Genomic DNA, 23,197 nt, shown 5'->3' on the forward strand with positions numbered 1-23,197 from the left:
CGATCATGTCAGTGTGTGAGTCCAGCGCATCGTGATCGATCATGTCAGTGTGTGAGTCCAGCGCATCGTGATCGATCATGTCAGTGTGTGAGTCCAGCGCATCGTGATCGATCATGTCAGTGTATGAGTCCAGCGCATCATGATTGATCATGTCAGTGTATGAGTCCAGCGCATCATGATGATCATGTCAGTGTGTGAGTCCAGCGCATCGTGATCGATCATGTCAGTGTGTGAGTCCAGCGCATCGTGATCGATCATGTCAGTGTGTGAGTCCAGCGCATCATGATGATCATGTCAGTGTATGAGTCCAGCGCATCATGATGATCATGTCAGTGTGTGAGTCCAGCGCATCATGATCGATCATGTCAGTGTATGAGTCCAGCGCATCATGATCGATCATGTCAGTGTGTGAGTCCAGCGCATCATGATCGATCATGTCAGTGTGTGAGTCCAGCGCATCATGATAGATCATGTCAGTGTGTGAGTCCAGCGCATCGTGATCGATCATGTCAGTGTATGAGTACAGCGCATCGTGATCGATCATGTCAGTGTATGAGTACAACGCATCATGATCGATCATGTCAGTGTGTGAGTACAGCGCATCGTGATCGATCATGTCAGTGTGTGAGTCCAGCGCATCATGATCGATCATGTCAGTGTATGAGTACAACGCATCATGATCGATCATGTCAGTGTGTGAGTCCAGCGCATCATGATCGATCATGTCAGTGTGTGAGTCCAGCGCATCGTGATCGATCATGTCAGTGTGTGAGTCCAGCGCATCATGATGATCATGTCAGTGTATGAGTCCAGCGCATCGTGATCGATCATGTCAGTGTGTGAGTCCAGCGCATCGTGATCGATCATGTCAGTGTGTGAGTCCAGCGCATCGTGATCGATCATGTCAGTGTGTGAGTCCAGCGCATCGTGATCGATCATGTCAGTGTGTGAGTCCAGCGCATCGTGATCGATCATGTCAGTGTGTGAGTCCAGCGCATCGTGATCGATCATGTCAGTGTGTGAGTCCAGCGCATCGTGATCGATCATGTCAGTGTGTGAGTCCAGCGCATCGTGATCGATCATGTCAGTGTGTGAGTCCAGCGCATCGTGATCGATCATGTCAGTGTGTGAGTCCAGCGCATCGTGATCGATCATGTCAGTGTGTGAGTCCAGCGCATCGTGATCGATCATGTCAGTGTGTGAGTCCAGCGCATCGTGATCGATCATGTCAGTGTGTGAGTCCAGCGCATCGTGATCGATCATGTCAGTGTGTGAGTCCAGCGCATCGTGATCGATCATGTCAGTGTGTGAGTCCAGCGCATCGTGATCGATCATGTCAGTGTGTGAGTCCAGCGCATCGTGATCGATCATGTCAGTGTGTGAGTCCAGCGCATCGTGATCGATCATGTCAGTGTGTGAGTCCAGCGCATCATGATCGATCATCACTGTCCTCCATCTCTCCCAACACAACCCCTCCCTTCAGTTTTCCTAGTTCCATAGGACAGGCACTGAATATATGACTGCATACTCACCACCCCCTTTCTCTATTCATTGTCTACCCGCTCCCTTGATCTGCTCTTTTAGCAACTCAAGGTCCTATTTCCTCATATGTTGTTGGACTGTAAGTTTATTTTTTCTAAGGCATTATGCCATTTGACTTCTCCCCTGGGAATACCACACTTTGGTTCATATCTTTGGGAGGTACTGTCTTGATAAGAGTCAAAGGAGAAAGAAATAAAGTTGAAGATGAGTAACCTAAAAAGAATTAGCTGACAGCTGGGAAACCACAAATGCATACTTACACATCATACTTATACATTTTTTATTGGCAAATAATCATTTCCAAATTCAATTTATCACACAGTACAGGAGCTAGATATCCTATGATGACTTTGAGGAGAGGGATGTCTTTACTACTGATGAGACCTATTGAACTTTGCAGTTGGGGTCCTCTGATGGAGACACTAGAAAGATGAACTGGAAGAGACATTTGTACAGAAAAAGAACTGCAGCAGATGACAGAACTGGTCACCTGCAAGGTTAGATGTCCTAATGCTATAATTCTCAATTAATTCAGAGATTGTAAAATGCCAATTTTCTGTACGATTCTATGAAACTAGTTCAATATATTTTTTTTTCCTGGCAGTTGAGTCCATCAAATGAGAGTTTGGCAGTTGCTAAATAATTTCTTCTGAAAAGAAAATATTCTCAAATTAGGATGTTATTGTTGTGTGCTCCAGATTTTCATAGTCTGTATGAGGGACTTGGAATCTCTCAGAGACACATTCAGGCCTTGACTTGTGGCCCCACAGTTACTCGGGGTGGCTGCCGAGAGCCCAAAGGGGCTTGGGTTTCCTTCTCTGCTTGGTCTTTGACATTTTGTTAAAATCTTTGTAGTAGCATTTAAGTTTTGTATATTAAGTTCTAGTATTTGCCTTTAGTGTTGGGAGAGAGGGGTTGTGGTTATTCCCAGGCCCCTTTCAGAAAGTAAAAGCAACCTAGAAGGTGCTCATGTCCTTACATGTGTTGCAGCTTTTGCTGGTTTGTTATAGTAAAAATCACGTCTTCCTTTTCCATGGCCTCTCTCCCCATGTATTCCTAGCTTCTTTGCCATCAGCTTTGCTCACTGCTCATTTGTTATCCCTGAATTCCCTTCCTGAATTCTTCTGAGAGAAAGTCACCAGATGGGATCTTTGTTATAAATAGAAAAGGAAGAAAAGAATACAAGCTCTTCTCTTTAGTGTGATAGAAGCCAGAAAAAAAGGTGAGAAAAGGAGAGGAGCGTTCACAGAACCTTTGGCTCTGTCTAGGGCACTGAAAGTCACAGAAGAAGTGGGCACTTGAGTCAAAGGGTGGAAGCTGAGGAGGTAAGAGTGTATGAGAAGGCACAAGATTTGAGTGTGAGGACAGTTAGATGCTTTAACCTGGGCAGTGACCTAACTGTACATGCAGATGTAGTCAGAAATGGGCCTAGGATTGGGTCTGGATAGGAAAGATTTTCATTTCCTTTCAAAGAGTTTGATTGTGTCAGAAACATTAGCCCTAATGTCTGTATAGATTATGTAAAATCCAAATGTTCAAAGCATATAGTAGAGCTCATCTGAGACTCTTAAGGGAAATTCCCCAGTTAAGCTTGTGAATTAGCCATGAAATCTGTTCCTCAGTAAATACATAGCTATCTATCCATTTAGTTAGATTGGGTTCTTCACATCCAAGCAGCCCATGTTATTTATGGAAATGGTGATTGATAGACTGAGAGCAAATGCCTCTATTTATTTGTTCTTTGCAAAGCAACAAATGTGGGGATTAATAAAAACTTAATTCCATTCCCAAATTAAAGGAGAGGAAATCTGAGGGATGTGAAGCATATCTAACCTGCATTTTTTTTTTAATCAGAAGTCCCTACTGACCAACCGCACCATGTGGGCATTACAGCGTAGGTACCAGACTGCTCTGCACTTGGTTCTTTCATTTCTTGACAACAGTGCCGCCATCTTTCAATTGCACATGTGCCTCTTGCCAGGGCCTCCTTGTGGTACCTAGAACTAAGCACTGCAGGGACTGGCAGGGAACCTCTGAGGGAGGTAGAGATCTTTCACATGTGCAAACAAAACAAAACCTTTTTAAAATGGTTTTTCCTTCCAGGAGGCAAGCGTATAGAAAGGTAACATCTTGAACCATGATGCATCTTGCTTCTTGCCCATGGGAAACTTACCTGACCCTATTGGCTGATTCCTCTCTCCCTTTCTCCCTCCACTTTTGCTGTCTGAATGGAATCCTGTCTTCTTAAATGATGTGTTTCCTTCACTCATGAATCATAGCATTTCTGTCCCACTTCATTTTTGACTAGACACAGTAGTAGGTCTCATTAAGAATTCAGGGTTAACTTTGGAAAGCAGTATGGAGGTTCCTCAAAAGACTCCACCTAGAGCTTCCCTATGACTCAGCAATCCCAGTTTTGGGCATTTACCCAAATGTTCACAAACAAGACCACACTAAAGCTACCAGCATGACTATGTTTATTGCAGCATTATTTACTATAGCTAAGGTATGGAACCAACCCAGATGCCCCTCAGTAGATGAATGGATCAAGAAAATGTGGTATATATACACAATGAAATTCTATGCCTCCATCAGAAAGAATGACATTGCCCCATTTGTTAGGAAATGGAAAGGCTTGGAAAAAATTATATTAAGTGAAGTAAGCCAGGCCCAAAGAAACATAGGTCCCATGGTTTCCCTTATTTGCAATATCTAGCATATGTCTGAGTCAAGCAGAAAAGGTCAGATAAGTTGATGTTAGTGGAATGAACCCCAAGATAATGCTTTTTGTCTTTTTTTCCTTTCATGCAATTGTTTCTATCATATTTATAAGATGATTTCTATGTTGCTTTGTATGTCCTTCCCCCACAGTATAACCCCTGCTTTCACTGTATTTGATGGTATAATTTGTGGAGGGGAAGGGGAAAAAAAATCGTTTAACTAGGGATACAGGTGGACCCATTGCAACAATGAGATGTAAAGTCGTTATGTCGAAAAATGAACTTTACAACTTTGGTGGGGGTGGGGGGAGGATCGGGTGGGGGGAGGGGAGGAGTATGGGAAAGGATGGGAAGGGGAAACAATGAGGAGGCAACAATGCTTGATAAGAAATGTACTCGGTATCTTGCCCATGTGATTGTAACTCCTCTGTACCGTATTCTCACAATAAAAAGAAAAGAATAAAAAAAAGAATTCAGGGTTAGGAGTAAAGGAGCAATTTGATTTCTAGATATCTTCAGACAGGTGAGTTCTTTTTTTTTTCTTTTTCTTTTTTTGTGCCAGTCCTGGGGCTTGAACTCAGAGCTTGAGCATTGTCCCTAAGCTTCTTTTTCTCAAGGCTAGCACTCTACCACTTGAGCCACAGAGCCATTTCCAGCCTTTTCTGTTTGTAGTCCTGAGGAATTGAACCCAGGGCTTCATGATTGCTAGGCAAACACTCTACCACTAAGCCATATTCCTAGCCCCAGACAGGTGAGTTCTAAAGGGACCATTGGGTACCTTTAGTGAGGTTGTGGGAACCACCAAGGCATAGGTGTAAACCCCATCCTTACCTCTGTTTAGGGGAAGGCTGGCCATTTATGACCTCTGACCCTAGACAGCAGTCCAAAGCCTTTCCAGAACTTTCCTGGGCACTCCCCTCCCTACACTGAAGAAGCGTGTCTGGACTGTTGGATTCTTTCAGGGTCAATGAATACAAAGAAAAACATTTTTACAAAAAGGCCAGAGAATGAAAATGTCAAAAAGCCATTAGTGTTGTTTTGCTAGTTCTTTACTTTTATGGCCAACTATATTTTCTTCTTCCAAATGCTGGGTCAGATCCTGCTGGGTGAGTAAACTATTTATTGGGTAAAAGTTTGAGGCTATTGACTAGAAAATATATTACACCTTCAAAAATATTGAATTTTGTTCCAGGGATAAAAATAAGACCTGTCATTATATTTATAGAGAAGAGATTGGTATTTGAAGAGGGAAAACTCCAAGGAAAGATGAAAACAATGCCAAAGTCTCACAATGTGCTTTTCAAAGTCCTCATGGCGACAGTGATGTCTGTCTGGCAGGGCAGGATGATGGGAACAAAATGGCTGATTCTAGGTGAAAATCATAGTCCTGAAATCTCAAGTCAAGGTAAAGTGAACAGTGAATGAGTGAGATAGAACTGGACCTGAAACAAGTGGAAATTCAGGATGAAGCCTCTATCTTCATTGCTAGACCCTGGCCAGACTTCTTGATCTTGGAACCAAAGTCTTTTTTTCCTCCTCCCTTTTTGGGCGAATATACCTTGGTGGCATTTTCTAGAAGAGTAACTGCATCTGGGCAATGATAATGTGTTAAAGTTTATACTTGGGTTTTTTTTTTTTTAACTAGGCTAAATTAATGAATACTAAGTGAATCAGAAATATGTTCAAAATTAAGCATTAAAGCACTATCCACATTATCATGGATTTTTTTCTCAAAATGAAAGGAAATTTCCATCACGTGTCAGTATGGTTTTTGCATAACATGTTGCGAAATTTTGGTAGCAAATAATTGTTTTTCTTTTGAAAAAAGTACTTAAGAAATTGCTGTTTCCTGTTGCTTACTTCATTATGCTCTTTGGCCTATTTAATTTCAGAATTGTTTCACTTTTTCATATCATTGGCCATTTTGGTGAAATTTTAATAATTTATGGGAAAATGTTTTGTAATGATTGTAGGGTTTCCAAGACAATATGACTTGTGCTTTCCCTTGATATGAGTTTTTTGTGTGTTTGTTTTTGTTTTTGTCAGTCATGGGGCTTCAACTCAGCCTGGGCACTATCCTTGAGCTCTTCAGCTCAAGGCAAGCACTCCACCACTTGAGCTACAGTGCTACTTCTGGTTTTCTGGTGGTTAATTGGAGATAAATCTCACGGACTTTCCTGTTCAGGCTGGCTTTGAAGGGCAAACCTCAGATCTCAGCCTCCTGAGTAGCTAGGATTATAGGTGTGAGCCACTGGCACCCAACAATATGAGATGTTTTATCTCAGTTGGGCATGTTGTCAGTTACTCCTCAGATACATATTTGCATTAATTTAGTTCCCTATCAGGAAAGTGCATTCCTTCATTATATGAAAAAAACAATATTTTCACTTACTATTATCTACTATGAGATACCTGTTCTCATGGAGTTTGTTTTCATGACAATAATAAAAATACTTACAATAAATAGGAATTGCAAGGCAAGTGGCAGATAAGTCATTTGTGGAAATATTATGATTTTGCCTAGGCTAGTAAGGAGGAGCCTCTCTATTGATATGACATTTGGTGGAAGTACTGAAGGAGATGAGGGAGAAAGCTGTGTGTCTATGGAAAGGTATTCTAGCAGAAGGAACAGGAAGTAAGAGACAGGTACATGCTGTTGTTTGAGAAATAGAAGGAAGCCAGAATAGAAGGAGCTGGAGTTGACCTCAGGAGAAGGTTGGCCTTAGGTAGGCCCAGATGCTGTGTCAGGAGGAAGCCAGGAAAACTGCAGGTGTAGGTCTGAGCGGGGAGTATAGGACCAGTCAGTGGGAGCTTCCTAGGTGGTCACGAGACCTTCATCTTATGCCTCGATTGAGATCAAAGCCACAAGAGGGAGGAGAAGTGTGACGTAATGGATATACCTAGGAGGAGAACAAATGGTGGCCAGGGATGGGTGGGAGCAGGGAATCCAGAAAGAAGATCGTTGAGTAACTTCAACAAAAGGTGATGCATGGTGCATTGCACCAGGGCGTTTGCCATGAAGGTGGCAAGAAGCTGCCATTGCTGATGTACTGTCAGGTGATAGAAAGAACAAAAAGGGGAAGAACTGATTTGAGGAAGAGTTGGAGAACTCATTTGAATGTATGAATAGAGAGGACTCAAAACTTGATTTTTAATGCATTTTGCTTGAGATATTCTTTGAACACTGACTTAGCAAAGTCAATGTTGGATTGTTAGCTGTCTCTCTCTCTCTCTATATGCATGCAGACATACATATATATGTATGTGTGTGTGTATATATATATATGTATATATGTATATATATATACATATATACATCTATAGATGCACCCATATATTTACAGCATCTCCAATATACATTTGGATAGACACATGTACTAGACAAAGGTGATACAAGATGTAGTGACACATTTCCTCTACAGAAGTTTATAGATGGTACTTGAATCTGTGAGCTAGGACAGGATGGCATCATCTAGAAGGTTGGTACAGAAAAATCTACAAAGACCGGGAGTCCAAGATATCCTTCCTTGGATTGGATCATGAGATGGAGAAGCCAATGAGGTAGAAAAGAACCACAAGAGCATAGCATAACCTAGAAATCAAGTGAAGAAAACAGGTCACAATCAGAGTGCCACTGGGACGTCCTGGATGCGGAGACAGAGCTTTTAAGCGGTTTTGCTGTAAGGGGAACAACATTATCTCAATAGAATGGAGTGGGTTTTTCTTAAAGAAATGGAAGCAGCCCAGCCTACATGGTGCTGATGGAAACAAATGGAGAGGAGGTCTCATTAGGCGTGAGTGCGGAGAGTTCTCTGCCTGGCAGGGGATTTGCCTCTGATAGACCCATGTCCTATGTCAGGAAGAAGGTGGGACAGCTAGCTACAGATCAGGTTATAGGTGTGTGTCCTTGTAGTTTTGGTTTTCTCAGTGAGATAACATGATCATAACTGAGAGGGAGATATTAGGTGACTACTTACTGCACATTTGAAATAGATGTTTGGGGGGATGGGTTTACATTTTAAAACGTGGTATGCTTTTGATCTCTGCTTTTCCATGAGTGATAAGCAATCTCTTAAGAAACTCAAAATATATTCAGAAACTTACTCTTGTGTTAAAAGATTCAATATGCCCTTCTCTTAGTCCCCAAGACTATGTCCTTAAATGGATATAAATGTGAGGAAATCATATATGTATATATGACAGAGAGTTGAGTAACTGACTTGTCATTCTCCATGACTATGAAGGGGAGATTGGGACAGAGAAAAAGCTCAGCTGTCACTTAGCTTAGTAGCACCCATGGAATAGCTGGTCTTCTTTTTAGGTTACTCTTACTTGAATACCTCCGGAGGTGGAGCTAGATTGAGGAGAACTGTCTGCATCAGTCCTGTGAAGTTCATCTGAGATTCCTTCTTGGAAAGCTTTTCAGGACCAGGGCAGCCAATACTATGAAGTCATATTTGATATTAATTTTTATTTACATACCACCTTCCTTGAGGAACATGGAGCGCTTTATGGCATTATTTTAATGGTCCAGAGGAGAGTTAAGCAAGTCTGGAGAGCTGAATAATAAAGCATTGTTGTTCTAAGCCTTATTTAATACTTTTGTGATTTGTTCTTCAAAGAATTCTTAGACTCAGGGCAAGTGATGGATTACAAGCAGGAGCAATAGCTCTCGGCTCATTTCTCCTCACATGTAGAAGGTAGGACATTGGATGGGGGTTAAAGCAACCTGAAGGTCTCAGGAAATGGATTTCAGCCAATGGTGGGCTGATGCTGGCTGTGGACTGTTACACATAGAAGCATCTCTTCCCAGAAGAGATGCCTGTGCTCACTGGTCCTTACAGTTGAGGTTGGTTAACTACTAATGTGCTGGCACAGCACTCTGGCTGACTGTGGAGGAGACTGGATTTTTTTTTCAGAGTCTTGAACTTCTTACATGTATATCTCTTCTGGATGCCTTTGCTTCTGACACATCATGGACTAATGACTAAAAGATGGCAGTTGTACTCTTCACTAGACTGAAATCCATTTGTCAAAAACAATCTTGCCTTTTTTGAGTTTTTTTTTTACTATTAATGATTATGCAGGAGAAAGATACTTATTTATTTATTTATCTATCTATTTATTTATTTATTAACTCTTGGAAGGGTATCAGCTTTGCTTCTAGCCCGTCTTCCGTTCACTCTGAATATCTGTGGTTTGTTTTTGACCTTGTGCCAGTGCCTCTTCTAGGAGGTATAAACCCACACAGGGTTCTAGCAGAAGCTGGAGACAAGATGTTAACTCTTGTGTGTCTTTGATTGAGTAGGAGGCCCGGCTGAGGTGCTACATGGCTGAGGGCAATCTCTGTTCCTAGCCAGACCTCTAAAACCCAAGGTTTAAAAGTGCTTGCTTAAGATTTTTGGGGCTGATTTGCCTATAAAGATCTAAAGATCAACAATTTTTTTTCTTCCCTCAGAGAGACCATGCATGAAAATTGTCCAACGTTTTCCTTGTTAACTCCTGGCTGGCCTAGCTCTTGCTTCTTAGAGTGTCATTCCCAATCAGCCTCAAGGTGCCCCGCTGTTGGTTCTGAGCTTATTTCCTCCTGGATGCAGGGCCTTAGACCATAGTGGCTGTCAGCATCCTGAGACTCCTGAGTGTCTGGGGTCCAGCTGTCAGCTTTGACCCATGAACACTTTGGGGCTACTTCATTTAGTCCATGTTTCTTGGGTACTATATATGCAAGATACCAGATCCCCTTGGATGTTAGCTTATTAGAGGACCATGATTCTTATAAACCAGTGACCTCTGGAGGAAAGACCACGTCTATCCACCCTTTGTGAATTCCTGTTGACTTCTTAAGACTGCTGTCTTCAGCTTGGCACATATAAGGAAATTGAAGGGCAAAACAATAGGCCCTTAGTTTTTTGTTGGTCATGGGGCTTGAACTCAAGATCTGAGCTCTTTTGCTCAAGGCTAGTGCTCTACCACTTTAAGCCATAGCACCACTTCTGGTTTTCTGGTGGCTAATTGGAAGTAAGAGTCTCATGGATTTTCCTGCCACAGGGTGGCTTTGTACCACAGCCTCAGATCTCAGACTCCTGAGTAGTTAGGATTGCAGATATGGCTTAGGCTGTATTTTGTCTACTTTAAAATGTAGAGTCTTTCTACTATGCCCTAGATAGATGAACATAGAATTGGGGATAGGAGAGATCCTATTAGATTTTGGAGATCCTATTAGAGATCTCAGTGGTAGTTTAGAATCAATGTAGTTTTTCACTACTAATTTTGGAGAGGGAGGTAGGAAGCTATCACTGATTATATGAAGAATTGAATGCTTCACGAAGAGATAAGAGGACCCAGCAGGAATACAGGTGTCTGTGTTTGAAGCAGATTACTTTGTAGCAGAATGCTTGTAAAACACCAGGGAAAATAAGAGATAAAATGTGTCTTCTGCTTCCAAGAAGATGTGGATGTTGTAAAAATCAGAATTAAGTCATATGAAACTGTCACTGCCTTTTGAAAATCCAAGTGAATCCAGGCCAAAAAACTTGTTTCTTTGGCAAAGAAGTAAACGTTGAGGTTTTTTTTAAAACAATAGGCCTGGAGAATCTCAAATGCTTCTAAAGCGACTACTGTTATTGGGAGATGAATGGGAATTATGTTGAAGTGCTTACTTTCTTTGGACGTCATAGTTTGCCTAAGTGAACATAATTTAGGTGACTGGAATCTGAATGACAGCTGCTAGTGCTAAGAGTTAATGTCTGAGCAGCCAATATTGTTGGCATATGGTTTCTAATTTCATTAAAGTATCAAGAGCAAGAATAAATAGAAACAGAAGTATAAATATAGAAAAATACATGAGTATGTGTGTGAATATGTATACAATATAAATGTATTACATATTATATATATTTCCAGTCCTGGAGCTTGAACTCAGTGTTTGGGCATTGTCTCTTAGCTTTTTTACTCAATGCCAGTGTTCTACCCCTTGAGCCACGGCTCCATTTCTGGGTTTTAGGTGATTAATTATAGGTAAGAATCTCACAGACTTTCCTGCCCAAGCTGGCTTCAAACCACAATCCTCAGATCTCAGCCTCCTGAGTGATTAGGAATCACCATGGCATCAGATACTTCTGCCTGGCTGAAGTTTATATATTTTTTTAAGTGGGAAGATGGTCTCTTGTTTTCTTGGGCTTCACACACTTGTATACTCAAAGCATCCTTAAGATATTTGTATCTTCTGACAACATATAGCCTAAGCTGATTTGTTTGTGCTATTAAGAAAAGACCCAAATACCAACATATGTGGATTTTATCCATTTGTGGAATTAGTATTCCATGGCATCTTAAATTTAGATTTCTAGGTACATGTCCAGATTATTGGAAATGTCATGTAAGCATTTAAAGCACTGGGCAGCAAAACTATTTTTATAGAGTTTTATTGGAACATAGTTGTACCTATTCACGCGCATATTGTTATTTGTTTATTTATTTGTTGGTTGTGGGGCTTAACCTCTGGCCCTGGGAGCTTTCCCTGAGCTCTTCAGCTCAAGGCGAGTGCTCTACTGCTGGAGCCACAGCGCCACTTCCTGTTTTTTCTTTCACTTGTTATTGTATAGATGATGCACAAAGGGGTGACAATTGTTTAAGTCAGACAAAGGGTTCTTTTAGAACACTGTTGTCCCTTTACATATTGTTTTTGAGAGGCTGCTTTCCAGTTACCAAGATAGAGTCAAATAGTTGCAGTGGGTCCTCTTGGCCTGCAATCTTATAACATTTACTATTCAGCCCTTTCCAGAAAAAGATAGGAAGTGAAGACGTGGCTCAAGTAGCGTGCCAGCTGTGAGCAAAAGGTTGAGTAAGAACGAGAGGCTGTGAGTTCAAGCCCGGGTGCCAGCATGAAACAAACAGAAAATGAAAGCTTGCCAGCCCCTTCCTTAATGTCTTGATAGAAGCTGCCTCTTCAATGCCTTGATCTCTGGTATTAGAACCACTGGGGAAGGAGAACCCTAATAAAAACACTTCAAGAACAGACGGTTTTCTTTTTTTTCCTCCTCCCATTGACTCGCTTTAAGAAGTACCATCTGGCTGATAACTTCAAATCCTTCTAATTTTTAGCATTTTTGTAGGGGGGGAACTTTGTGTCATTTGTCTGAGCACTGAAGGTTTTCCAAGTGGAAGAAGCATTAGGGTATAAGACTGTGGGGGACTCCATTGGGACTGAGGTGGAGGCTTAACTGCGAGGGTCCATTCAGTTCAAGAAAGGAATCATGCGTCAGGAACTGCCTATACCAAAGTGGGCCCAGACAGGTACAAATAAAGGTGAGCCACTGCTGAGTGCATGGAAGGGAAGCACCAGATAAAGATCGTTGTGTAGAAAGACCTCTGAGCTACTACCCCAGCCTTGAAATTGGAGCGGCATCTTTGGTTAAAGCTGTCTGCTTCTAAACTCCAATTTGAACTCAAACTAAATTTATCTATTGTCAGTCTCTAGAGGGATCTCGGATGATTGGCTGAAAATATAGTATGTGTTAGACCAGAGCATGAGGAGCTTTTTCCGGTGGGCAGAGATGGCAGTGGTTGGGCGGATCTTCCTCCTTTGGCCACTGCTGGTAAGACAGCACTGCCTCCCACCAGACCCAAAGCCTTGTACCATCCATCACTCTTCTACTGCTTCTACCACCAGTGCTTTCTGACCTGATGATCTGGTTGAGTACTTATCACACTGGTAGCAGTTAAAACAGAGTTGTTGATGGCAGTCTGTCAGAGATCAGATTGGAATCCCGTTATGTGGTTGACAGCATGTGGTTTTTAAAAGTAATCACATAGACAAATGAGGGTGACTGCGTTCTGATTAAATTTCATTGACACGAACAGGCAGTTGAACTAAGTTTGGCTACAGACCATAATTTACTGGCCCCTCATCACAACTGGTTTTGCTTTTTGCCTGCCCTGAGTGAAATACCAGTTATAATGGGCTAGAAAATGTCAGTGCCCCTGGGTGCTGGTGGCTCAAACCTGTAATCCTAGCTACTCAGAAGGTGGAGATCAGAGGATCACAGTTCAAAGGCAGCCAGGGCAGGAAAGTCTGAGAGATTCTTATCTCAAAGTAACCATCATAATGCTTCGGCTCAAGTGGTAGGGGACTAGCCTTGAGCTGAAGAGCTGAGGGACAGTGCCCAGACCCAGAGTTCAAGGCCCACGACTGAGCAAAAAAAAAAAAAAGGTCAGTGCCAGTTCTCTTATGCTTTGAAGAAAAGAAAAGGTGAAATGACAAGTCCAAAATCACACCAGAGTAGAGCTAGAATTCTAACTCAGACACTATCTTAAATCCAGTGCTCAGTTTTTAGACACTATACTACCTCAGCTGCAAAATTAGGTTATAGCATTTAAAAAATTATTATCTTAAAATAATTGCATAAAAAGATTTCAATTTTATATTCAGGGTTGTTTGTTGTTGCTTTTTTAAAACTCAAGGTCTAGGCGCTGTCCTTGAGCTTCTTTGTGCTCAATGCTCTACCATTTTGTACTCTACCATTTGAGCCCCAGTGTCCTTTCTGGCCTTTTCTGAGTAGTTTGTTGGAGATAAGAGTCTCATGGACTTTTCTGCCCAAGCTGGCTTTGACCGTGATCCTTTGATCTCAGCCTCCTAAGTAGCTAGGATTCAGGCATGAGCCACAAGCACCTGGCTTAGCATTCAGTTTTAAGATAGGGTCTTGTATTGAGCCCTGGTAGCTTATGCCTTTAATCATAGCTATTCAGGAGACTGAGTTCTGAGGATCTCTGGTTCAATGTCAGTCTAGACAGGAAAGTTCTTGAGACTCTTACCCTCCACAAAGTTGGAGATGGAGCTGTGGCAGAGCACCAGCCTTGGGTAAAAAAGCTCAGAGACAATGTCTAGGCTATGTATGAGACCAAGCCCCTAGAACTGGCACAAAGGCATGAGTAAGAGGGGTGGAGGTATCTGTTTCAGGTGATTGGTTGGTGCATTGCTGTATTTCGAGCTTTATGAAGGTATTTTAACAGAGGCAACCCCTTATCCATGGGACCTAACCTAACTTCTTTTTCGTATGGGATCTGTACCTAGCAAAACAAAATATAGGTTGCACAAATTCCTATGGAGAAATAATTCCCTAGAGTTGTGAAAAAGAATCAGGTCCCTGCAGCTGCGTCACAGGATTTGATCACTTTGGCTGGGAGTGCCAGGAGAGTTGAGACAGATGTTTTCAGACATGCGGCATGCCTAAAACATTTCCAGGGGTCGGGCTGCAAATAGTGACTTAATAAGCAGAGAAACAGGGAAAGTATGCAAGTTGAGGACACAAGAGTTTATTCAGCATGAGGTGCAGGGCCAACCTCTCTTGCATTACATCTGCCTGTCGGGGTTGGCTCTTTAATCTGAAAGTGCCCTCCGTATTGCTCTTTGTCTACCCACAAATAAAGTGCAGCATTGTGGTTAGTAATCCCACTCCAGTGACTCGACTTCAAATGTGGTTTTGGAGTGCATCCCAGAGTTCTGTTTGCTAAGCTTCCTACTCCTGTTTCAGAAACACCACTGGATAGAGAGCAGCGAGCACTCGACTTTCCTCTTCCTTAAACCTGTCGGGCTGTGGGCTCTCTCTCTCTCCCTCTCTCTCTTCCCCCCTTGTTCCTTTCTTTTCCTTTTTTTCCCCTTTATCCTTTTTTTTAAACTTTCAAGGCAAGTTCATGGATACTAAGCTGATGTGTTTGTTGTTCTTTTTCTCTCTACCTCCGATCCTAGTGAGTAACCACACTGGCCGCATCAAGGTGGTCTTTACTCCGAGCATCTGTAAAGTGACGTGCACCAAGGGCAGCTGTCAGAACAGCTGTGAGAAGGGGAACACCACCACTCTCATTAGTGAGAATGGCCATGCTGCCGACACCCTGACAGCCACGAACTTCCGAGTGGGTGAGTTCCTCCACGATCTCTCGCTGTCCTCACTGAATTGGGTTTATAGCCTTTGGCCACTCTGCCCCTTAGCGACTTCTCTCTGCCTGAATAGCTTTCTGTGTATCAGCAAGTGTAGGCTCCTTTCGGAGACCTTGTAAATTGCAATTGGAATCATTTTGAACCTGATCTTCTGTGTCTGAGAGAAATGGCAACTAGACTATTTCCCTGGATTCCTTAGCATTCCCCCAGCTGTGTGGCAAGAGGGAGGTTGGGCTAGAGAAAGAGAAGGGATCAGGTTTTAGGTGGGGATCCTGATATGTAAGTTATATGATCGGCTCACTGATAAATAGAATATATATTAGATTTGACTCATTCTTTGGAAGGTGGTGATGAAATTTTAAACTGCACTTTGAAAATAAAGTCTAAAAATTATCAAAGCCCACGGTTTGGAAGGGTTGCCCTGTATGGTGAGACTGAATGATAAATTAATATGTAAGAGGGATCTGGGGAAGGGGTATTAGTGAATAACTGTCAGCAGTCAAAAACTTGTAAATATGAACTTGTAGCTACTCACTGCATACAAGAAAAGGCTTTTAGCTTCTTTTTAAATTTTTGGTGCTTTTTTTTTTTTTTTTGGTACGTGGAGAAAGTATTGTGGTCTACTGAAAACTGCCACCGTGCTATGCTGTCATGCAGCATAGTATTTTTGTCACTGAAAAAAAAAAGTCTTTTATTATTCCTTGACCAATTATGGCTTGCCATGTGTACTCAAATAATCCAGACACCCATGCTACTTTACGACTTACTCACAAGAATAACCCAAATGTCAGACAGATAATAACACTGGCTAGATCGGGTCTTTTTATGGAATACTGCTGTTTAGTCTTAGGATTGTGTGTGTGAATGGGGGCAGGGGAGGAATAGGGTGTCTACTTCATACTGACTTTCATCAGGACAAAATACAAAGGGCATTTTGAAGTCCTTATTAGTTCTCTGATTATTCTACTGTTTTATGTTTTCTGCTGATCTTTATGAGGTTGAAACCATATTCTTGATCCTTCTGTAATCTGAACAAACAAAATCCCGCACACCCATAGATATGATCTAAAAGAATATTTTTACTTTTGTGGCTAGCATGATGGTACTTTGGACATATTTTAAGATATTGGCTATATAGTGCCAAATGGTACATTTATGTTTAGTGGGGCAGGATAGCTGAATCTCATGGCAGAGTGTCAACCTGATAAGCCAGAAACTGGACTCTAGTCCTGGGCTAGTTACTGACTAGCCAGTCTACAGGGCGTGCTAGTCAATATTTCTAGGTCTCAGTGTTTCCCTCTCCAGAAAACAAATGGGCTTCTAGTTAATGAACTCTGAAATTTAGTCCACTTTCTAAAATCTATGGCTTTCTTAGCAACAATAATGGATATTATTTTCTAGTTTGTTTTCGATTTTTTTTATTTTTGGAGGGCTCGAGGTAAGGAGAAGGTAGGAGAATGAAGAGCTCAGTAGGTTATTCTGGACTTCAGTGGCTTTTTCTGACTTTAGTTTTCTTGGGAGCTGGTCATCAGCAACATTGTCTGCTCCTCCTTGCATTTACGGTGAATCTTTGCAGTAGCAGTGACAAAGTAATCGAAGGGTGGTAATTTTTGGCTTACAGTATATTCATTTTGAAACGAAATATTTGAAGGCTTTGGGAAACAGAGGAAGCCTGCTTGTGAAAACACACTGCACATTTTCCTTTCTGGCATTTAACCAGGTGTTCAGGAGTAGAATACACACGGCCTATTCAAAAATACAAAGTGCAGCAAAAATTAGTCCCTGCAGTATTTAAAAAATTAGAATCCAACTCTCCACGAAAGGATTGGCAAAGTAGTTTAATTTTACAAAGTTTAATTAAAAAGCTTAAAAGCACATTCAAAAACCCTGTTACAATGTGGGTTTCACACTGGTTTCACACTTGTATCTTGAGTTATTTCTCCTGCTTTATTTTGGTTAAAATAGGAGATATTCGTGGAACAAGTTGCATGGTTTTTCTTTACTGAAGAGTAAAAATTTTTGTGGAACCCATGGGTTATTATTCTTCAAAATGCAGAAAGTTAAAGAAGTGAACTTGAATGCATCTTTTTTGACTTATCCTACTTTATTTATTTTTTTGTTCCTTATAAGGGCAGTTTTAAAAAATTACTACCTCTTCTCATCTACTTATTCACAATACAGTATATCTTTTGATAATGACTTGTGTATGTGTGTGTACATGCAAAATTTGAGGAAAATTCAGATTATTACAGCTTGTTTGCAACTGTCTTTGGCTTATGATTATTAAGAGTGGGATGGTAAACTTTTCTGTCACAAGCCAGACAAAATACATTGTAGCCAGACAAAATACTGAAGTTTCTGTGGCCACTCTTCATCTCTGCCAGTGGTTTGAAACAGCCAGGATAGTAGGTACAAGACAGGTTTACTGTACCACCAACGCAGTTGATAGGCAGAGTTTGTCATGAGTTCCCTGATTTGCTAACACTGCTCCAAGCAGACAAAACGATACAAGGAAAATGATATGAGGCTTTCATAGTCAGGGTGCCCTAACTAACCAATCATTTATTTTTATAATCAGAACAACAGAAATAATTTTGAACATTCGCATGGTGATTTGCTCCTTTTGTAATTCTAGGAAGTGGAACAAATCTTATTGCCATCCATTTTTCTAGTAAAGAAACTTAGGCAGAAGGTTAAGTGAGTGAACCTTAGCTTAGTCACTTAGCTTAGACTGGAACCTAGGTCTCCTCTCATCTATGTACCTGCTGCTCTGGAGGCTGACTGGACAGTGATATGTAAACTGTACGCAGTGGAGGACCTCATGGGTGAGGGGGAGAGAGAAGGAAGGGGCAGGGCTACGAGTGAGGAACACAAGTGAGTCTGGTAGATTCAGGTTTAATTCCTGGCCTTGCTATGGCCACTTGTCTGGCTCTGACTGCACTCTCTCTAGGCCTAGGTCATCTTCTCCATCCCATGTAGTCACTAATAGACATGCAAAGGGCTGTTCTTTCTCAGGCTTATCAGATAGACCTTCCCTCGTTGATGCTTCTAGGTGGCCTTGGTGCTGTAGGGACTGTGGGCTGGCGGCTGTCCAGGTGGGAGACACAGTAGGTACTTCTCTTATGACCCTTAAACCTAACAGGCTCTGTTCTGGAGTATTCAGTTAGAGAAATAGTAGGTAGAATTTCCTCTTCATGAGCCTCTAACAGTGAAACTGCACTGAAGGGATATCTAAGGGAAGCAATCTTCTAGAATGAACTCATTTTTATGAATGGTGATATTGATACACTGTAACAGAATATTTACATTAAGTTCTTTTTTTATGAAGCATGATTTCTAATTATAATGATTTTTGCTGCAGTCTGAGCTCTGTTTCCTGTTCCCTAACCCCTGCCTTTTTCAAAAATGGAAACCTATCCCCAGAAGGGTTGGCCAGCTCATCATGGCTGTTTTAATGGATTCTTTTTTTTATTTAATATATATTTTTATTTTAAAGGTACTATACAGAGGGTTTACAGTTACACGAGTAAGGTAATGAGTACATTTCCTTTTGAGCATTGTTACCCCCTCCTTTCCAGAACAATGGATTCTAAAATTACATAGTAGCATAAGGAAAATGACCTTGAGATTTTTTTCCCCCAGTAGTGGGGCATGAACTTAGGGCCTGGGTGCTGTCCCCTAGGTTTTTCTTGTTGCTCAATATTGGTATTCTACCACTTGAACCACAGCTCTATTTCTGCTTTTTGCTGGCTAATTGGAGATAAGAGTCTCGCAGGCTTTTCTGCCTAGACAGGCTTCAAACCAGTTTAAACCATTCAGATCTCAGCCTCCTGAGTAGTCAGGATTCCAGGCATGAGCCACTGATGCCCATTCCTTCTGGAAATTTTAAGTTAGAATTATAGTTAGAATTTATAGTGTCCCAAGTAGATTATTTTGATGACAACAATATTGTCACTTGACATACTTTATTTGGAGAGATACTGTTCCTGTGTGTTATTGTATTTGCTCTCAGTAGCCAATGGTAGTAGCCATGGTTTTTGTAAATGTGGGAATTTAGTCTTTCATTTTTTTTCTTATTCTGGCCACAGTATCTCCAGCTGTGTCATGCTATCTCCTGTGACCCTATAGTAAGTGGTTAGGTCTAAAACATGGCACTAGATTTTTTTTTTATTTATTTGTGTTTATTTTATGCTAAATTTATTCCCATGCCATAAGTTTTTGTTTCTTCAGTTTCTTCTGGGATACCTTTTCCTTCTGTGCAACCTCCTCCTCTGGTTTAGGAACAATTTGCTCCTTTTCAGTATGGATCATCTCAATGTGGCAGAGGGAGCTCATGGATGGGTTAATCCTACCATGGGCTCTGTAAGTTCCACGGCACATCTTGGGTGTTTTGTTCACCTGGATGTGTTCAATGACCAGGGAGTCTACATCTAAACCCTTCAGTTCTGCATTACTCTCTGCATTCTTAAGCATGTGCGGCAGAAATTCAGCTCTTTTTTTGGGCCACCGACCCTGTGTCCAGCCTCACTGTTTGGCCTGGGCATACCTGCCAACTCCACCATTGTAACAGTGGAATGGCATACATTGCTTCTTTCAGATACTTAGTCGCTTTTCGGATATGCATACCCTTGATGGCCTGGGCTGTATGTCTAATGATCTTAAGGTGAACACGAAGATTGGGACCTCTTGACTTGCATGATTTTGTGGGGTTTTCTGGGTCTGGAGAGTTGCAAACCATTTTCACAGGTCACCTCTGGCCGCTTACAAGAAGAGTGGTGGCACTAGATTTTACATGACAATCAAATCATAAAGTTTCCCTGAAAGAGCTTATGCCCTGAGGGGAAGATGAAGAGCCAATATAATTAATCCTAAAAAATAAGGCAGGAAACTTCAAGCAGGAACCCACAGGAGAATAATTTGAGAAGGAAGGCATGACATGCTGCCCTCCCATGATAATCCTTAACCCTAACCCCTCACCCAACTCTAACTCTAACCCTAACCCAAGCCCATGCTTAGGAGTCCCTCTCCTTATCATGTTGCTCACAGAGATGTCATTGCATGTTGCCTAATGCTGGAAGGGTGGGAGCATCTGGAAGTCCCGAAGTAAAGACGGATGGGGATAGTGAGGAGAGAGAATTGGGTTGATAAGGCAAAGGAAGAACTTAACCCTTTAGAACTGAGGAGACAAGGACGCACAGATGACTCTTGGGAACTGGGGATAATTTTACTTAGTAACAGTAGATAAGTCTGGAGGGGAGGTTGGGACAACGATATAGAGACTCTTTGAATTTCAAGCTTAGAAATTTGGACTTTACTCTCTGCCAGCTTCTTAATGGTGATCTCTTTTAAAGAGATGTTGACATTGATTAGTTTAAAAAACCCTGGTGTTTCAGGTGGGAAATGGGTGCTTTCAGAGGCTCCACATGGAATAAATGTAGGCCTCTAGCCTCCTTCTTCCATTCCAAGTCTTGTCTGATGCTCTGATAGGAAATCTTCCCATCCATCTGCTAAAGCTGACTTTGTATGACTTGCTTTAGGTAGAATAGAAGCATTCATTCATTACTAAACTCATTCTGTAAGTTCTCTCCACAAGGAAGGAAGAAAATTTCCTCTCAGTGAGGCATTAAATAGTCTGACACAACAGCTCAAGGTCGGGGAAGCATTTGGAGGGTCCCCCCACCCCCATTTCATTGAAACATGGAGTTATTCATCTTTAGCCACTTGTCATCCTTCAGGTCTCCTGATATCTCTGCAGCACAGAAATGAATGCAAATGTTGTGGGCCAATGGGTGATTGCATTTTCCTCCCAATGCATTGTACAGGTCTGTCTTCACCAAAAGGAAATGCTTGGCTTCCATTTGGGGAATTTGGTTTATTTTAAACTAATTGATTATTTTAATTGACACAAATTAGTTATACAAGAGGGTTTTATTTTAACAGGTCCATTCGTGTAGACAGTGCTTCTTGCTCATAATCGCCCTCTTTCCATTCTTCCCCCTTCCTCATTTGGGCAATTACTGTACCTAAAAAAGTGTGAAGAAACCTCTTCAGAATATTTTCATTGCTATCAAATTGCTTAGTTTTAAAGTACTGGATAAATATAATAAGGTGGAACATTTCCTTTTTACTTTTACTTGAACTACTGAGCACCCTCAGAGGAGCACTCATTCATTTAAAGTATTTATCAGTAATATGCTAGGTGCCCAAGATTGGTGTAGGCATTGAGAGGTAGCAATGAACCAAGCAGACAAAGTCTGGCCCTTCTGTAACTTTGCAACAATAGAATGGATGGGGACTGGGGCTATTGCTAAACAAAATAAACCTGTCATGAGAAGACAAACACTGTGTGAGTCCATGTCTGTGAGGTTCCTAGAGTAGTCATGGAAGCAGAGGTAGGATGATGGTTACCAGGGGTTACAAGAAGGGCAGAATGGAGTGCTGTTCTGTAATAATATAGAGTTTCAGTTCCGCAGGATGGAAAATTTCTGGAGACTGAATGTGAATGTACTAAATGCTTTACAATTAAAAAAATGGGGGCTGGGAAAGTGGCTCAATGGTAGAGCGCTTGCCTTGCATGCCTGAGGCCCTGGGTTCGATTCCTCAGCACCACATAAGCAAAAAGAAAAAAGCTGGAAGTGGTGCTGTGGCTCAAGTGGTAGAGCGCTAGCCTTGAGCTGAAGAGCTGAGGGACAGCGCCCAGGCCCAGAGTTCAGGCCTCACAACCGGACCCCCCCAAAAAAATAATGGTTAAGATGATAAATTTTATGTGCTTTAACACAATGAAAAATAAAAAATAGAAATAAATAGTATCTACGTATGTTAATATTGAATGTGTAGCACCAGAATATGAGCTGAGGGGAGAGAAAATGTGAAATGTTGGTGGGAAGCATAGTATGCTATTTTGACAGTTCATGGAAAGCCTTGTTAGTAACATGAAGCAGATGAAATGAAGAGGAAGCTTTATAGGCTGTGCTGTTTTTAGGGCAGAGATTTAACTCACAGCTTGCTAACCTGGTGCTGTACTAATTGAGCCACTCCTCCAGTATGTTTTTTTTTAATTATTGTTGAGATGGAAGTCTTTTCTGCCTGAGCTGCCTTTGAACAGAGATACTCCAAATCTCAGCCTCCTGAATAGCTAGGATTATAAGCTAGAACCACCTGGCAGACAATGCTTTTACTTTGTTGAAACTGTGGACCATGGACAAAAACTGGTCCTAAGAGTCTTCATTCAGACTTTTCTAGTGCATCTTCTTGAGTTAGAGTTCAGTGACTTGCTTTGTGTCATAGAAGAAAATTAGTACCCATATAAGCAGAAACTAGGATATAAAATAGTATGTATAAAGTATTGTGGATAGAGGCAAGCTAGACCTGACCAGTACATAGAAAAAAGAAAAGAAAGGAAATAAGACAAGAAATGGTTCTAGAATTAGTTTAGGAGTCTTGGTGATTTCTAGTAAAATGTGAAAGGTTTTTAGTGTGAAAAAAGTTATAAAACTTGGGGCTGGGAAGGTGGTTCAGTGGTAGAGCGCTTGCCTCGCATGCATGAGGCCCTGGGTTCGATTCCTCAGCACCACATAAACAGAAAAAGCCGGAAGTGGCACTGTGGTGGCTCAAGTGGTAGAGTGCCAGCCTTGAGCTGAAGAGCTCAGGGATAGAGCCCAGGCCAGAGTTCAAGCCCCACCATCAACAATATAAATAAAATAAGATAAAATATAAAAAGAATTAAAAAAAGTGTAAAAAAAGTTATAAAACTATGTTAACTTTACCTAATATTCTTTTATTTATTGACAGATCACAGATTTGGGTATGGAGCTTGCCTTTATTTATTTGTGCCAGTACTGGGAGTTTGAACTTAGAGCTTCTCTGCCTTGCTTGGCATCTTCACTCATGTCTGGTGTTCTACCACCTGAGCCACAGCTCACATAGACCCACGTCTCTCTGTTTGCTAGTTAATTGGAGATAAAAGTCTCATGCAGTTTTCTGTCTGGGATGGCTTCCA

At 41.5% G+C, this 23,197-nt stretch overlaps 1 protein-coding gene and 1 pseudogene across 11 annotated transcripts in view; one reads left to right on the forward strand and one right to left on the reverse strand.

Annotated features, from left to right (window-relative positions):
• The window catches only part of Ltbp1 (latent transforming growth factor beta binding protein 1), a 400,428-nt gene that overhangs the window by 158,956 nt on the left and 218,275 nt on the right, over nucleotides 1-23,197 (forward strand). For 4 of the 11 annotated variants that reach the window (XM_042696612.1, XM_042696614.1, XM_042696613.1 and 1 more), the window contains exon 5: nucleotides 15,010-15,177. In XM_042696612.1, the coding sequence (XP_042552546.1) occupies nucleotides 15,010-15,177 (168 nt within the window). Of the gene's footprint in view, nucleotides 1-14,685; nucleotides 14,703-14,784; nucleotides 15,178-23,197 lie in introns of those variants that run through there. The other 7 variants (XM_042696618.1, XM_042696617.1, XM_042696619.1 and 4 more) reach the window with 3 other exon arrangements.
• Nucleotides 19,250-19,936, reverse strand: LOC122122437 (annotated as a pseudogene).

This window comes from Dipodomys spectabilis, unplaced genomic scaffold (assembly GCF_019054845.1).
Source record: "Dipodomys spectabilis isolate Male_0828 unplaced genomic scaffold, ASM1905484v1 ptg000210l, whole genome shotgun sequence".
NCBI lineage: Eukaryota > Metazoa > Chordata > Mammalia > Rodentia > Heteromyidae > Dipodomys > Dipodomys spectabilis.